The sequence below is a fragment of the Triplophysa dalaica genome, chromosome 4, assembly GCF_015846415.1.
Source record: "Triplophysa dalaica isolate WHDGS20190420 chromosome 4, ASM1584641v1, whole genome shotgun sequence".
NCBI classification, from domain to species: Eukaryota; Metazoa; Chordata; class Actinopteri; order Cypriniformes; family Nemacheilidae; genus Triplophysa; species Triplophysa dalaica.
The window spans coordinates 15,685,309-15,704,575 of NC_079545.1; the positions used below are offsets into that span (position 1 = coordinate 15,685,309).

At 36.6% G+C, this 19,267-nt stretch overlaps 1 protein-coding gene across 1 annotated transcript in view; it reads right to left on the reverse strand.

Annotated features, from left to right (window-relative positions):
* Positions 1–19,267, reverse strand: part of srrm3 (serine/arginine repetitive matrix 3) — a 43,980-nt gene that overhangs the window by 15,367 nt on the left and 9,346 nt on the right. Inside the window, exons 2-5 of the mRNA XM_056746599.1 lie at positions 7,777–7,997; positions 1,572–1,673; positions 229–357; positions 66–143 (exon numbers count right to left, since the gene is read on the reverse strand). Of these exons, the coding sequence (XP_056602577.1) occupies positions 66–143; positions 229–357; positions 1,572–1,673; positions 7,777–7,991 (524 nt within the window). The 5' untranslated portion in view covers positions 7,992–7,997. The remainder of the gene's footprint in view (positions 1–65; positions 144–228; positions 358–1,571; positions 1,674–7,776; positions 7,998–19,267) is intronic.

A 19,267-nucleotide genomic window follows, 5' to 3' on the forward strand; every position in this document is an offset into this window, starting at 1 on the left:
CACATCACACTGCTAATCCAAAGCTCGCAAATAAATAAACAAATATGATTTACGAAGAAACTGACCGACTGTGTTTTCTTGTCTTCTTTTTCTTCCTCTTCTTTGGGCGAGGGGAGCGGGAACTGCTGGATTTTCTCTTGGATCTGGTGTGAAGGATAATTATAATTTTCTGTTGTTTGTTTAGATGTTGAGATCAGATGGTAAGCTGTGTGTTGTCTGTCTGTTTACCTGCCGTCGTCATAAGCGGCTGAATTATGTTCATAATATTCTCCGCCCAAGTCGTAATGTTCCTGATAGCCATCAGCGTACTCTGTGTTTTCCACATGATCTTCTTCCTCGTGAGAAAGCATTCTGACCCTGTGAATATAGGAGATAAAGGCCAAAGAGCAATGCTTTAATATATATACTACAAACCCACTCATAGGAACAAAAATACAATCGAAATGATTTTAATTTTAGTTATAAACTTAATATTTAACCTAAATTTATGTATTTGTTTATTTTTAGAAGAGGTACATCATTTCAAAACGTTCAGGAATCACTGTACTAGAAACAAAGAAAATCAAATAGAAAAGTGAAGTCTGCTTAATTTGAACGTTGTGTTGCTATAATGAATTTCCCCACATTTAAGGAACTAACACGGTTTAAACTCAGAAGTTAATCTCACATCTTCTCTAGAGGTTCAGAAGAGATCTCAACCAAATCTCGAACAAACTGTCTTCAGCAACCAAAAGTCAGACAGCTCTATATTTTAGATCTCCTTCAGCGCTATGAAAGAGCAACTTTTGAAAAATACAGTTCGGTGACATCAACATCCATTTGTCTGCATTACCAATCATTTTATAACATATAAAATTTTATTTCTTTGGATAACAATAAAAGTGCAGAGAAAATGTCTCTCTCTTAGACACACACATCCTCATAATTCTCCCTTACACGTCTGCATGTGTCCAGATAATTCAAAATGATCATTTTGATATAAAAAATATTAAACATAAACATATAAACCTCACAGTGAGAAATGTCACCATCCAAGTATAACAGATCAAATAAAGATTCTATAATGGATCGGGTCATTTTTCAAATAAATGTGTAAAAAAAATGTATATATGAGGGCCATATTATACACAGCCAACATTGTGATAAGGTAAAAACATGAATAAGTTTGATTGATATGGTCCAGCTGTATTACAGTGTGATGCTAAAATCAGCCCGGCAGTGTTTCTGTCACCCAGCAGAGCTCCATTACAAATGTTCCTCTCTGTCCTGCTCTATATTGTCATTCATCACAGTAATGTAGTGTCACACACCACCGGTAAGGTTATACAACACTGTCGGAGTGAAGGAAACTAACACTTTATTCAATTACAGCTCAAAAATAAGAACAAACAGCACCAGATCAATGGTTTTACTTTCACCAATGTTTTACTAGGACTCTATACCTACAGTTTTAAGGAGCACAGCTGAACACCTTCTAAAAAACTAATATTAATATTCAATTCATTTTAGGACTAAATATTTCACACAGTCATTTTCAGTCACAAACACACTGTAGAGAACTGTTTACTCACGGTGGTCGTGGGTTCGAGCCCTCTCGCATTATCACACCTTCCTTGTCCATCAGCATCTGCCGAAACGTTCCCACCTTCTGTTTGATCTCCTCTTCAGAATACCTACATACAAAAACACACATTTAAAACCCCTGAAGAGAGTGTTTTACTAGACACCACAATATCTTTGACCTGGTAGCAATTTCCTAGAAACCACCTTAAACACCACTATCGCATCCAAAATCAGCAATAATATTTGTAATAAACTAACAAAATTCAGCAGCAAATAAATGTCTCTAGGTTTATTATAAAATATCACATACATTGTGTGAACATTTGCTTGGCAAGAAATGAAATACTGGCAGAAATGACAAAGCTCTTAAAGCATTGACGAGAAAAGTTTACATTAAGATCTCTCTTATCACTGACATTAGTATCTTAGAGTATCTTACTGCCACAATATAAAATGAATAAACACGCAGTCAGACACAATCCTTTGATCTGAAATCAGTTGAATGACCTAATGTGAAGGTTACTCGCTGTCTTTGTCTTTCTAATTGTGTAGTCGGCTTTTGACTGTGTAGTTTGAAAGTAGGACAAAGCTTGTGATATAACTGACTGCTGTCTTCCTGCGAGACCTCTTCCACATCCAATTAAAGGAGAATTCTCTCATGAAGTCAGATTTATAATTTAATACAAGACTTTTCCCCAAAAGACGGTCTGACAAAACCTATATCTTAGTTTAAAAATAAATGCCACTTACTTTGATGTTTTGTTATCTAAGGCAATGGCATTCAGACAATTTAGGCCCTCGTGCTTTTTGAAGCACTGCAGGAATGGTTTTGATGGACGTTCATCATATCTCTCTTTAGATCTCATTGGTGGGGAGGAAAAACTCTAACGCTAAATCAGAGATGTGCTGAAAATGTGCAAATACATTCAGCATGGAAACATGTATTCTCCCAACCACATGGATATTAAACAAGCTCTTATCACATCCTCAATTGTGTCTCTATCAGAAAACGTGATTACTGCAGCCTGTGTGTGAGTGAGTAGAAGACCACAGGCTTGTAACACAATCTGCTCTGACTGAACTACATCGTCACATCACACAGCTGCCTGCAGGGGGCGCCAAAATCACGATTCAGAAATATGTGGGTGGCAACGATTTTTTTGGGCTATAGAATGAGAAAGAATAGATGCACTGACGTTCTGGAGATTTCTTACTTTGTTTGTCATGTAATGAAACTGCAGTGTATTCAACCGGTCTCACATGGTCAAAATAATGCTAAATACAATTGAATTAAACGCAGTATTGCGTTTCTTTGGTTTATGGAGTGTCCAACAACAAGTTTATGTAAATACAATGTGTTTAAACACTTTAATGTCGTAATAATAGGCAGTTATTCGTACCTTACTTCTTGACTGACTCTCAAATGATTCGTTCCGCTATTCATCCGTCTAGGCCACGCCTACCCGCTAACCTTGTGTCATGTGATTGGTCAGATTGTGTAGTCTGTTGCTATTGGTCAAACGCATCATTCTCAGCAAAACGTAGGCGGGGACTATGTATAGTGACGTAGATATGCGGGTGTACTAGTTCACGTCTCGTATGTGTGATTCAGAGTCGACTCCCATTTTTACAAGCAAATAACTTTATTTAATCACCTTCGGACTTACAACTTGGCAGACAGCTTACTTTCAAACACGGCAACATAACAGACTGGATGAAATGTCATTTTCATGATCTCATGCTACCTTCTCTTTAATAGCTTTTTTTGGACAGGACTTTTGCTTAGTTCCAGACTTAAACACATATTTAAGCTGTCTTGACTGAAAACAACCTGCATTGACATATCTTTAAATTTACCAAGAGCCATTGTTTTATCCCAAGATGCACACCCGTAATGTTTTCTGCAAGGCATGTTTGTAAAGAAAGTTCAAATTTATCTAAGGCCTAGTCCTGTAAATGACCCAAAAATGTATTGTCATCATTAAGTCACCCTCTTGTCATTTCAAACTTTTATGACTTTCTTTCTTATACAGAACAGAAAAGAAGTGTCCTGCAGAAGAAAACTACTAAGATGTTAAAAATATCTGTGATTCATGGATTTTTTTTTCTGTGGCAGAGCAGAAAAAACACGAATATTGATAAAACATCAGTTTGATCTAAACATGTCTGCACTATGTTACCCAATATTTTTGTGCTCTGTGTTCCAGGATTACGGCTGGTTTTGGGAGCAGATCTATCTATCGCCACGGTGTGAATGTGTCTGATGCTTGTGTCGACTGATTACACCTGCTGTCTGGTTAAAGGAGGCTGGTGTAACCACAGGCAACCATTGTGCATTCACTTCAGCTGGTAATGTATGGCATTACAATAGCTGGTTTTCATCAGCTATTGCCCAGAGCATCTGCACAAAGCAGTGCATGAAAAACAGGAAGTTTTACTATTAAAGCATTCGCTGGAGGGCTGCCGGATGATGCTGATTTACCAAATCCCTTCTGACATATGTACACGAGAAAAGAAATAAAAATATATTTCCTTCCTTTTTATGGGAAGAGATGGATGGGGCATGCATACTATTTACTGCGTAATGTGTGCATTGTATACTGCCTAATAATTTATTTATTTATTATAATTTCTTTAAATTAAACATGCACGTCTAATGCAACAACAATTTATCAGAAACAATGGTAGTAACGGTAAAGGCAGTCTTTTAGGTAAATGCTGTTTTTTAAGATAGATGCATTAAATACTGCACGGTCTGCAGAATGAGCATGTTAAAGCCCCAGGTTATGTTCATTTGAGCGGGCAGGAGGTTCTAGACATGTTTAACACCAGCAGATGTAACACACATCTAGGCCAAGATAGATGCGGCCCTATTAGTCCAATTAGATAATAATGAGATGAGCAAAGCCAGCAGCACGAGCACCAGACTCGTGGGACATGAATGCACTTTTGTTTAGGCTGCAGTTAATCAATAGCGCAATTTACCCCCAGTTTAATAACATCTTCTCCAACATGAACCTAACAAACACCCAACACATCAATGCTAAGGATATAAAGATAGATTATAATATCATATTATAAATCGGGCTGTTCAGTAAAGCCACGTGCACCCATATCCCAAGATGTAGCATAACTGTTCATCCATTTGTCTTTTCTACACATGAAATCAAATTAAATTCTATGAACTGTCGTTCAGTCCATTGATTAAAAACAAAACCACACTGAAGTCATTGTATCTCTCTGTTAAGTTTCTGAATTCATTCACTAAGACATGTTTCCATCTTGTTCCATCCTCATTGCAGCATTTTAATAAAAGAAAGATCCCAGCACTTTTGAATCAGTTCAAGAGACAAAAATAATCTTTAATTTTCTTTCATCTCGTCTATAATGAGGAGAGATTTTCACTGAAGCTCTGGGAATTAAAGAAAAAGAGGAAGACACCAGCGTGTGATCTGATTGGTTGCTTGTTCGAGGTGCTCACAGCCAGTAAGGACACCGCACTCGTATGCATAATCACGAGCCTTAAACAAAACTGGGAATCCAATTACAGTACAAACAATTCCGGTGTCCTCACCGGAGTCCATCCATTCACTCATCTATTGATCTCTTCTACTCAACAGTCTTCTCTTGGGAGAGTTTCAATTATACAAGAAGCTTCATCCTGGTCTCCATCTGTCTCCATCTGGAAAAATGCCACAAAACTGGCTGTATCTTCTGTAGAGATGATGAAAAGGCATGCCATAGTATAAAACATACAAGGGGTTGAGAGTTCATTCAAATAATTTACTAACAGCAGGAGTTATATGGAGGTTTTATGTGTATTTCTACTCTATTCTGGAAAAAAAACAGCTCTCATATTGACAAATCATATGCGTGTGATCCACACAAAGTGGGTCTGTGTGCTTACTCCATCTGTCTGTTTAATGTAGTGAAAACAATGTGTGTTGGGGGGTCTGTAGAAAAAAGTTGACAGGGTTTAAGGCTTTATCAGCAGGGGTGTCAATTAACTTAATATACACATGAGAGGAAAAGCCCCTAGCCGACATTATAGCCACTGCTGTCCGATTTCACTCCCCCTTTGTTCCCCACCCCTGCAATTACCCACCAACCCCCTCTCTATCCGCACTTCTGCCCTGATTTATAAAGAAACACCCTTAGTTAAAAAAAAAGTTTAGGGAAAAATATCAATTCTGCCACCATTTAATGTAATTAAATGCATGCGACTGTCACTCTGACAATATAAAGCCACAGAAAAAATGAAAAAAGGACTGCAGTTTTGTCTCTGATCATCATTTTTGCATGTATTATGGCAATTCCAGTCCAGTGTCCGTGAATTTCTACAGAAAACAAATGTGAGGAATAACATAAAGTCAGCCAAACACCAATGTGAACGGCTAAGCAATTTAGCCTTTTTCCTGTTTATGTTTGAACTGATCCTAATATACATTACAAACATTACTAATGACATAAATGCAAACTTTTTGCAGTGAACTTTTCAAGACGTGAAAACATGGCATCTATTTTGTTATTTTGACCAGTTGAGTCCAATTTAAATTTTCTGTAAATAAATGCAAATAATAAAAAAATTCCGTTGGAATTTGGGAGAAATGTTGTCACTAGTAAATAGAATGAAACAAAAATCATAATTTTACTGAAACACATACCAATAAAATTGATTAGGGCCAGTGTGATGATGGATGAGCGAATGATGACAGTATTTCTATTTTTCTATGAACTGTTTCTTTAAAATGTATTCAGGGTGATATTTGGAGGTCCCTCGTACAAACAGATAGAACAGCAGACATCTGAATCATGTTTAACACAACCAATCTTCTGTGAGCCAAGCGCCACAGAGTTCTCGTCTGACTTTCGCAAACATGCACGCCGTCTGGAGGCTGCTCATGCAGGCCAGAACATATGGACGCCCTACATCTCCTCTAAAGCAGTGCACAATTAGTACACGGGGATGAACAGAGAGATGTGTGTGTGTGCATGTATGTGTGTGTGTGCGTGCATGTGCCTGTGTGTGATACCGCCAGATGGCTGATCTACACCCCCCCCTCTATCTCCAGCATTCTGTTGAATATGATCACCATCGATATGAAATCTATTACCCAGAACCTCTAATAAGGAACATTCCACTTCTGCTAATGAGAGGAGAGATCCATCATGCATATGAATATTCCAAATTTTCAGTCTTCTACCAAATGAAAAATGGAAATATGATCAAATTTGACATTATTAAATAATATTCTATATTTTAGAACCTATTGCTTATACTTTTTATTATACTGCAACCCTCTGAAAAGTAAGAGACCACTGCAGTATTTATGAAATTACTATGAAGTCACGATCATTTTTGTTTCATTCAGTAAACTAGTGACAACATTTCTTCCAAATTCCGAGTGAAAATATTGTTGTAAACTACCAAAAAATGGACATCGGACAAATAGGTTAGAGTGACAAAAATAATATAATATAGTATAATGTTAGCAGAACTGATCTTGAAAGCAAATTCCAATACATGTATAAACAACACATGAATTATTATTACATGTATTTTTGGATCAGTTCACAATATTTTACTTTGCGTTTCTATGGTTGCAAGCTGACCAGGACTGGATCATAGTTACTGCATAGGGAACTTATATATACCATTAGTGGGTAAAGGTACAAATATGTTTCAACAAGCACGCGTGACCAAAAGTTTGCTGGGGATATGTGGTTTGAAGCTGCCACAAAACAGAAATGGTTAAGTTAACTCGCAGATCTGCTGTGATGAGCATTTGATGAATGGACGTCCTCATCGCTGACTCACTGAACATTTAAGCCTGTTAGCAGTTTTTTAATCCACAAGTAAAGCTCCTGCATTCATTGAGCATGAAGGTTCGCAGATGCTGAATAATGAGACACTCAGAGACGCTTTAAAAACCTCAGCCAATCAGACGCACTTTTATTAATGTGTGTGTTTGTGTGTGTGTGCGTGTGTAAGATGAGTAAGAAACAGTGAGAAGAGAGTAGGCAGTTGCTTCCTGAATTACAGTATACAGTATTTCAGAAACAGTGTAAATAATCATGAGACAGGAACATAATTTACTCAAGATATATGTATGATAAAAATATATTGCGATTTGATTTATGGGGTGAACCACATTATCAGGACATTGAGTACCAGAACACACACTGTCACACACACTTAGTGTCCTCACTTACCCCTGCTCCTCCATCATCTCCTGTAGCTCCATGCATTTCAGTTCCACTCTTCTCTTCCTCTCATGGTCCAGGATCTCACGGTGAGCCTTCTTCACCAGGACAGGCTTGGGCTGATCACCCGCCTCCTCCTCAGGCTCCTTCGCGGGGGTCTCCGGCTGCAGGGTGACCCCATTCGCACCTTCCTCAGGGGAGGGAATCCTCGCCCCATCGTACATGGCAATCTGGATTAAATAAAGAACAGTGTTAGTAAAGTCAACATTGAGGATTTTTTTTAGATACAAAGAAATACAGATTCATGTACTGGCACCTTTGTGTCATTCGAAACCTGTATGACTCACAAAAAGATATTTTGAGATATGTCTCAACGGTTTTGTGTTTGTACAATGGAAGTTAATAGATGCTGTCTGGTCATCAAAGTACATAAAAATATACAGTAACTTCATATAAAATATCTTCATTTAGGTTTGGAATGACATGAGGATGAATAAATGCCCACAAGGGTCCCTCTGGTGAAATCCAAGCTGTAATTCCACCCAAACGGAATGAATCCACAACTAAATATTTCAGCCATGCCATGAAGATAATAAATTCAATTTTGCTGAATGTACAGGATTTGACAGAAACATATTGGCTGATGTCTCCTGCTGTCTGGATCCAATCCCAGAACCTGTGCAACTAATGGTCTCCTATTTCAAAATGGAGACTCAATTCAGCGTCTTCACTTAATCACCATCACCACTAACATTCACATAATAGGTAACTGCACAAAAATGCTCCTTCAGGCCTACTGTACATTACAATACTTCTATTCACTTTATATGAATCTTTATTATAAGTTACTATTTTATTTTAAAGCAATAAGGTTGTGCATATCACTGTCAGATGTTGTTGCTTGGCATGACAATCCCTGGATAGTTCACAAAACAGGCTACACAACCTGGTGAATCTCATAAAATCTGTTTAGGTTTTATTTGACCTAAATCTGATTTTAATAATATATAACGTTTTTCTAAAATGTTAAAAGTTCAAATATATAAAAACGATAAAAATGATAAACAATTTTATTTAAATATATAAATATGTAGACATCTATTCTTAACATTATAATTAATAATATCAATATGTAAACATTAAATAATTTTAAATATAAAATTAACAAAACATTATCATTCAATATTAAATTAAAATATAATTAAAAAATATATAATTTAATAATTATATAATTTAAATGTTATTCTAAAATATTAAAACATAAAAGAGCTAAAAAACTATTTAAAATATTACTAATAATTATTATTATTTTGTTTCAATACATTAATATGCAAACATCCATGGCTATTATATTTTTGATTTTAGTTTTATTAATATTTTAAATTAGCTTTATAATTTTTTGATATTTAGTCTGCATGTCAATTTCAGTTAAAGTTTTAGTTATTTTGGTGTCATTTTATAATTTATTTGTTTATGTTGCTATATAAGATTAATACATTTATTTTATTTTTTGTTTATTATTATAATTTTAGTGCTTTAAACTTATTTCAGTCTATTTTTGAGGCAACAGTTAATTTAGTTTTTCCTATATTTTTATGAAAAGAAACATTTTCAAAATTTTTGTAAACTAAAATAACCTTGCAAATATCTAATATTAATATAAATCATTTAAACTATAAAACATTATTGTTAAATAGTAAATCATTTTAACAATTTTAATAACAGATCAAATATTTATGAATCAAAGTAACTTTGTACGATATTTCGTCAATGTTATAAAGTTACATAGTTATTTTTGTGAAGTTCAAAGTTAAAAAGATTAATGGGCTTGTTTTCCAGATTTCTTGCGCTGATGACAGAGGGTGGCGGTGAGCATGCCGGGGATCGTTGGTAAAGTCACGAAGCACTGCTGAACAGGTGGCGAAACAGCAGGAGACGTCGTCACAGAATTCATTACTCGCTAAATCCTCACCTCAGATATCCCTGATCTGCATAAATCTCGCTTTACATTCATCATGTGTGCTGATATCTGACACAATAACAGTGTTAAAAAAGCCATTACACAGGACTTAAAATAATACATCTTGTTGATCGATGCATTTATTTTGCTCTGACTGAAATTGTTTAAATTGGTCCAAGAAGCTGACATAGGAGATTTTATTATGAGTGGAAACTAGGCGTAATGTTACAAACCAACTATGCAGCCAAAGATGGCATATGTTGTGAAATTTGTTGGTATGAGGGATTAAACCTTAATTTAGTATCTGATGTTGTAATATAAACATTGAGTGAGTAGTGAAACAACATTTACCAACATAATGGCAGCTTAATCAATTCTAACTTCATTTTAGTTGTTTTGCGCTAAAATACAACTAATCTCTCTCTTTCTCTTTCTCTCTCTCTCTAAAGCAAGGGTGTAATGATGATGTACTTGTTGGTTTTGGGGTTTTACTCAAAGCAAGAATAACGATTGATCTTAACCTGATAAAGCAACGACTGTCAAATTACTGCAGTTAAACACTGACTGTTCTCATACTGTTACTGTGTTTATCAGTGGCACAAAGAAAAATGTCTTCACACAGTTCAAAATGTTAAAAAATGATAATGAGTTAAATCCCTGGAGACGGTGGTTTATAAACCTCTTTGATCCTCTAATCAACAGCCCCTTTCAATGCAAGATGCATTAAAAATAATTCACAACAGAACTAAAACAACAAAAAAGAAATTCAACATTGTTGGGATCACTTTCAGAGCAGTTTCATTACAAATCCGTTTGACTTTTCTTCTTCTACAGAATACAAAAGAAGATATTTTGATGAACGCTGGTAATCAAACAACATTTCCGCCATTAACTTCCATTGAACACAAAACCACAGAAACATTTCTCAAAATATCTTCTTTTGTGTTACACAGAAGAAATTACGACAGAAAGTGTCTTTTTGGACAAACTGGATTCCCCTGAAAAGAGACTGCATATAGCACACAACAAGCCAACTTAAAATTTCATTTATAAATATGTTTTTTTAAAGAGTAAAAGTATCATCTTTCTGTACTTTTACAGCTCTGACTAACAGCTTTATAAATGAGAATAAAATATAAAACATACAGTGTGAGTGTTGCGTCAGAATTAGTTGTGAGCTTCGGAGACCCTATTATCTCGCTTACACATGTTAGAGATGAAGAAGGATGGAGAGAAATTCTGCTCCATCAGCTGTATGTTACATCAATCTGGATCTCCAGAGATCTCAGTAACTGAACGTGATGTCTGCTGAGATCAGACGCTGTCGACCAGCTCAACCTGATAAACGAATCAGCTTTAAACCTCTAACAAATCCAGAGAGAGACAAACACAATCGTGTATCCCGGATAGATGGTTTCCTCTGACATCATATTAAATCCCGATAGATCACCGTCTGCTTTGGCTCATGAATGTTTTGGTTTATTCAGTTCTCTATGATGTAGTTCAAAGACGATATTTTGAGGTTCTCAGATTCAGTTTAATTGCATTTCCAACTTTACTGGGCAGCATCAGGACCAAACACTATTTTACCATTTCTCAGACAGATAATAAAAAGAAATTCCCATAGATGCATGAATAATTGTCTTCACTTATCTCTGGTTCTTTAGTATGGAATTCCAAACCTGACTTAATTAAAAATAAATAAATACAAAAATAAATCCATGAAGAAATTTAAAAAAGGCAAAAATAAAAGAGTATTTTATTTCAAATGCTTAAAATATAATGCATATTTCATAGATGCTGCTCTTAGATACGGATTAATGAAAACTCATCAATTGGATTTAGGGATCCGGGATTAAATCCAACCAAAAGTGCATGCTCATGGTCCACTGTGTTTTCTGAAGGAAAGATGAGAGACACCAGACCCAACAATGCAGATGACCTGAAGGCCGCTATCAAAGAAACCTGGGCTTCCTTTACACCTGAAAATTGCCACAGGCTGCTTGCCTCCATGCCACGACGCATTGACGCAGTAATTCATGCAAAGCACACCCAACGAGTATTGAGTGCATAGAAATTAACATACTTTTCAGAACCCTGAAATTTCTGTTAAGAGTATCCTTTTCTTTATTGACCTTATGCAATATTCACATTTACTGAGACACTGAATTTGGGGTTTTCATTATATTTAAGCCATAATCATCAAAATTTCAAGAAATAAAGGCTTTTGCTGGTGAAGACTTTGGTGAAATATGCTGGTTTCTCTCGGCGTTCTGAACTGGTTTGTGCGAGTCTCAACCAAAAACAACTCAAGCTCTTATCAGCTCCATCCAGCGCATTTACATTTAATGTGATTTCTAGTGGATAATTTGAAGCGCATCCATGTCCAAGTGTATTCTTCCAAGCGTCTCATAGCAGACCTGTGTGTCAAGACATTTTAGAAATCTCAACCGTATAATGATTTACTGCCACATCCCTAATAAAGTGTATTTAGGTAACCCTATCTACATACAGTAAGGGTGATTTTAAATGACTAGATTGCCTTCTCTAGCAACTTAGTTAACTTCGTCAACCTCGTTTCGTTTGGACACACCACAAGGTATCCCTGTGGCCTCAAAGCTTCAGCACCGCCACTCTGAGATCGATTGCTAAATGTGGAAATAATTTAAAGTGGAAATATTTTTTTTGTAAATAAATAAGTGAAAAAATGTATAAATATGAAAAAAATTACAATTACAAATACATAAGGAAATAAAACTATAAAAAAGCATTCATTTTAGCTATTTTAAATTTCTTCATGGATTTATTTTTGTATTTATTTATTTTTAATTAAGTCAGGTTTGGAATTCCATACTTTAGTACCTCAGAGCTGATATTTATATAAATACAGTTGATTGCATAACTATATAAAACACTCAATGCATCTTGTTAACTCCAGCATCTCTCTTACAAACTGTATTACACGTTAGTAGTTTCATCTCTGTTACATAACTTCACCCTTCGCTCTGAAGGGCGTGAAGTTCAGTCGGGCGATACACTGGCAGGTTCTTTTCAGTGCAGTGGCCTTTAAATCCGGTTCGATCTCTCTGAATGAGCCGAATGAAAGAGCCTGAGATCGAGAGCACTCCCCAGAGGGCAGCTGTCCTCCTCCAAATGATTTTAAGCTTTAATGCCTCTCTTAAAGACAGAGCCGACACTGTGAAGGAGGCGGCCATTTTGTCATTTTCTATGTGAGGACCTTTTGGAAAACAAGATGAACAAAGACCGAAATCTGGCTTGGGACGTTTTCTGTTTCTAGAAACTTAAATAACCTTCCTAGTTTTGAAGACAGTTTTACTTTAAAAAGCAGAATAATTCTCCATCCCGTTCTCTACAGCTGACAGGGTTATTCCCCCGGTCTGATTTTCATGTGGTTCAGGCCTAGTGGAGACAAATTTGTGTGACAGAATTGCCTTATGTTGCCTTAAATTGTGTCAGGGATTAGACTAGTCCTAGACTAAAAAAAATGTAAGAGCTGTCCTATCAGGAATGTGGTCAGAACCCAGGCGCTGGCAGACAAAGGGTTAAACAAAAGACTTTTATTAATAAAGTAAAAACCCATGATGGGGAAAACACGATTAACAAAACAAGAATTCAAACTTAAACTTCCCACAAGGGGGCAAACAAACAAGGTCCAAGATAATATAAACAATAAGTCCACCAACACGACTGGGTACAACAAAACAGGAACACGGTAATCCAAACGAGAAGACACGAGGGAAGGTACACACATGAGTACTCGTAGGAAGGCAATGAACCGAGACGGGACAATGAATACAAGGGGCTTAAGATGGGAACACTAACAAGGGATAATTACAAAGGGAGGCTGACGGGCAGATGACAGGAATCAAACACAGATAGGGATATTACCGTGAAAACGAGAGGGTGGGGCCAAGATACACAACAGGAGAAACACGTGGCGCAAAGTAACCACAATGACCACATGTTTCCCTGACATAAAAAAAAGCACAAAATACATTGTACTGTCACCACTCTGTCCACAGAACTAGAAAACTCAAGGACCGAATCATGACATGTCCCAACTGAGAACAACTTGAACTGAAATATTTTAAAATACATCAGTGGCTTTGCGTTAGTTGTCTGAAAAAGCACACACGTAATGTTTTAGGAAGTTATGTTTGCTCAAACTACTTAAATTTGCTTATTAAACTAAGGCCTAGTCCTGGTTTAAAATAATCTCTGTCTGGGAAACCGCCCTCTAAAAGTCACGTTGCGCTTAATATCAAGATCTTTTCTATGTGTCTGTTTAGTCAGTAAACATAAAAACATATAGGCAAAATTTAAGAAATAGCTCACCCAAAAATGTCATTATTTACTTCATATCGTTTAGACTTTATGTTTTCAAGAAACTAAAAAAAGAAGACAAATTTAAATATTTCTAATAAAAATTCCTTCTTCTAAGTCAACAGGTCACAACATGCTAATGTGATTTAAATGAATAACAGAAAGTATCATATGAGAAAACAGCACATTTTTCACTTTTGGATGAACAGGCACTTTAATGAGGGAGAGAAACCATCAAACTGTGACTCCAGGCCCAAATGGTCCCTGCCAAAATAGATTATTCTGCTAAAACACACGGTCACACATGCCCTCACACAAACTCAGCGGGCGGGGCACACTTGCCAATGTGACTTCTTTAGTGTGTGAAATTGCACCGCGTGTATTTTTGTGAGATAAGGGGGAAATTGTTTGAGCTTTAGGTCCAGAGAGTCTGAGGTCTGCAACCGCAAACATTTATCATCTCACCCGCAAAAACACAATGACACGGCAGATCAATTCTACCCACTGCGAGGCACAACACCACACATTTGCTTCTCTATCAGCGCACACACGTTTGTTTTTCGATGAACCACAATTAGACACAATTTAAGATTCCCTGATGTCCCTTTAAGACCCGGTTATGTTCATTCAATCCAGCACTACCTAAAATCTGTTAGAATAAATACATGTAAGCAGTTAATTTAAAACTGTAAGGAATGCATCTCTTGTGACCTTTTCAGCAAAATGTTATATTGTGTACTTTATGCCATTTAAATAATAACAGCACAAATTTAAAAAAAGCTATACTATAATAGATACACAATATAGGTTGCATTTTAACCTTGAAAATAAATATATTGTTGTCCAGATTCTTTTTGCGCTGTAGCATTCACTCTTACAATGAGTGCGTATACATGAACAGTCTTACTCCGATTATGCTTAGTAAGCTGATAACAAGTAAGGTCATGTAAACGCATAAAACGCTGTTCTTTTATGGCTGAAAGGTGATTTTTAATTACTAAACAGACTATCGATGGTGACGTCACTGCACGCGAGAAACCTGCAAGTATTAAACTCGGTTTTCTGCGTAAATGGTTTATTGATATGCATGTAAACTGATTTTTGATTGATATCCGTTTATTTTGTGCATGTAAACGCACTGAATCCAGTTGAAGAACTGAATGAAAACATGTATCTCTGAAGTGCAACTAGTGTGTAATGTGCACTGTGTAGTAAACTGTGATTTACATATTTAGATACATTTGTTAGCATTATCAACAATTTTCATCTTCATTCTTTTCTTAATTAATCAAAATGCCACATTTCCTTTCTGTAGATACAGTATCACTGTGACAGTAAAACAATAAAAGAAAACATAAAATTCAATGCATGAGGTCAATTGATATAAAACAATAGTATAGAAGATCAAGAGAGCAAGCGAGAGAGAGGGAGATAAATAAATGAGGCAGAAGATAGAAAAGAAGTGATGTTGAAAGATAAGAGAGCAAATGAAGCGTGTATATCGGTTCTTCTCTTACATTTTCCTTTATCTTTTGACATAAAACTGTTTATTGGATTATGAAAATATACCACAAATACCAGAATTTCAAGTGCGCTTTACATCGTGCACATTGTTCAAAGCCTAGATGCAAATGCTTCGGCAAAACAAATGCACAGACTTCTGTTATGCCAATACACCATGTTTGAAAATTTAGAGAGACTGACATAAATGGTCTTATTGTGCCAAAGCCGCTCACTTAGACAGTAATAGTTTGATTTTAAACCTTTGGATATGTCAACCTGTAGGAATATTAACACGTACACTACAACTCAACTTCCAGAAAGCCGAAGCAATGATTTCGGACAGATCTTGAGTGCAGAATGCATCAGACGATCTGTGAGCGCAGGCAGAGAATACTTCAGAGAAATTAAAAATAACCCGGCATGAATGCAGCATGTGTGCGAGAGAGAGAGAGAGAGAGAGAGAGAGAGAGATAGAGAGACAGAGCAACAGAAATGGGGCAAGAGAAAGACAGGGGTTCAAAGGAGGAGACCACATCAGTGGTGCTTTTCAAAAAGATAGAAATGATGAAGTACACAGAATTATGTGCTCATAATAACAGAAACATTCAGCAAGAATATATTTGTATTATCCAACAAAATGTGAGAAAGAAAATGATCCGTAAGCCTTTAAGATCTAAAGGAATATGGCAGACAGTAATGAGTGGCATTTCATCTTATACCTAAAGACACAATGCAAACGTGTGTTCCCTTTCCCCATATGAAGAAAGACAGAGAGAGAGAGCGATTGATGATAAAAAATTATGTAGAGAGAGAATAGGGCATGTGAAATGAGAAGAGAGTGATCCATCAACAGACAGGTGAAAGTTTTTGACAGCTTATTTCAAGCAGCATCCGGTTTGACCCTCAGCATCCGTGAAGCAGAAAACAGAGCCGAGAGAGAGAGAGCGATCAGAGAGAGAGAGAGAAACAAAAAGAGAGAGGGAAACGGATGCTGGACAAGGTCAAAATCTGAAAAAATGTACAGTAGGTAAGTAAAGTAGAATGCACAATGCTTCGAATGAAAAGTGCTAAATAAATGAAACAGAACTGAAGTGAATTGAACAACAGAAGCCAAATAAAATGACTAAACATTAGGGGTGTAACGGTACGTGTATTGTACCGAACCGTCACAGGTAACATTCCAAATTTAGTCATCATTCCTTTGCCCTACTCCCTTTTAGACTTTGGAGTGAACAGGGCATTTGAATGCCATTAGGCTCGATCGACTTGCAGGGCCACAAGATCTGACAGGCGGATTACATACCGCGAGAGCGATATTAAACCAAACTTTTTGTGATTATTCAAATACCTCTTGCGGGACTTTGATGTCATATGCCTGTGTGATCTTGCGGCGCTGCATCAAGTCGAACGAGTCTATTATGTAGACGTTTGTAATGCGATTGGTAAAGGGAGCGACATGAGTTCCTTATTATCTTCAGCTGGCATGTTCCCGTGACAAAGATATACATTTTATATTTTAAAAAGAATTTAAAATATGCTATATAATAAATAAACAGTAATATATACAACTTTTTAAAATATAAAATGTATCGCAAACAGTTAGGTTTTATGCTTAAGTTATGCTTTTAAAACTGTGACATCTGCTGACGGACACCATGCTGCTTCGTCACGGGAACATGACAGCTGAAGATAATGAGGAAATTAGGTCGCTCCCTTTGCCAAGTGCATTCCAAACGTCTACGTAATGGCACTTAAATGCCCTGTTCACTCCAAAGTATAAACTCCAAGGGCTCTGCCCTATGAAGGGAGTAGGGAATAGAAACGATGACTTCATTTGGAGTTTTCCCCGCGACAGCTTGATATGGTTCGGTACGAATACGCGTACGTGTCCCATTACACACCTACTAAACATATATAGTGCTCAATAATACCAGAAATAAAAACTTTGTCATATTAACCCTGAATAAAACTCTTGCTTCTGTGAAACACAAAAGGAGATATTTTGAGATATTTTTCTCAATGGTTTTACAATGGTAGTCAATGGGGGCAGTGTTCTTCAAAATATCTTCTTAGGTGTTCTGCGTAAACTCAGTGCTGTGATGATGTAGATAAGATTATATATTTATTTTTTATATATTTTATGATCTGTCCAGCTGGTGTGTCTAGAGATGGACAGAATGAAGAAGGTGAATGTGAGAAAATGAAATGTGTGGTGATACACCCGGAACTCTTGGTTTTATTCTGCCTGAGTGTGTCTTCATTTCACAGCATCTTTGTACAGTAATCAAGTTAAATTTACTGGTTACTAGCATAAACCAGTTTTATTGGTTTTTCATTAAACAGCTTTGCGAGAACACATATCAGAAATAAACTCCAGTGAATGAACCAAATCGATGTCAAATCTATACAAAAGCCTTTTTTTCTAGTTATCAGCAAGCAGCTGAAGTCAGTCTTTATTCTGTATAAAGATGAAAGACTGCAGCACACTCCTATTTATTTTTACCCTGGAGGATTGTGCTTTCTCTTACCGGCATCTGTCACCATCAACTAACTAGAGCTTTACTGCCGAGCTTAATAAACCCACAGACATCCCCCTCCAACATCTCACACTCATTCAATAGCAAAACCACAAAATTCTTTTCAGATCAATACAAATTCTCAAGTTGCTAAATAAACCAGTGGTACATCATCGTTACACACTGAATGTGGTTTCAGGTGGACTTGGATCAAGAAGTCGGTCCAAGACAAAGATATTGACCAAGATGACGAATAGAACTGGATTTATTTGTACTGGTCTGGGGTTGGTTTCTCTAAAGAAAGCACATGAAAATAATATTTTCATCTGAGTGTCAACTGCAGGATCTCAAAGGTGGTCCAAAATCACAGCCTCCAGATGCGATGGGCAAAACACCAGCAGAGATGCATCTAAGCCGGAGAGAAGATGAGTCAATACAACCACATTCCCCAGAGCTTTAGAGGAACAGCGTGTTCAAATCTATTTCACTGCAGAGAACTGTTTGGTTACAAGCCTTCTTCCAAATATCTTTCCCTGTGTTCATCAAAACAAAGAAATGTATACAGTTTTGGAACAACACAAAGGTGAGAGAGATTTTTTTTTTCACTGTGTCATCTGTAGCTTTTGTTCCTTTGTATTCTGTGAGCTGTCTGCCACCTGGATCAATTAAATGGCAGAAAATGTGAGAGCAACCGTTTGCATGAGAAAAGACAACAGAGATTTCATGCCCGTTGCCTCCATCCCCAGAGACTCCACACAACCTGACAGCCACCTTGAGTGAGCAGAGAGACAGAGACACAAATCCAATACAGTGTTGTTTTTCTGAAACAACTTCAGTCCTCAGTCCCCCCACCCAAAATTTTTTAGATGTCTCCTCTCTATAAGGAGTGAAATCTGAGCACAGGAGTTAAAACCCCTGTTCTAAAGGATAATGAAATGCATAGTAGAATTCCTTAATCGTGAATCATATCTTGTGTATATGGTCTGACTACAGTATGAATTTGATATTTCATTAAGTAGATAAGAGTGATTGTAGTGTTTCTGTAGCCTAACTGTTAGAGCATTGAGTTTGGATAAAAGCATTGCCAAATGCATAAATGTACATGTAAAATAATAAAAAGGGTTTTGTGGGTTATGGAAGCGCTAGATATATTATGATCATACATACTATTAGGGAT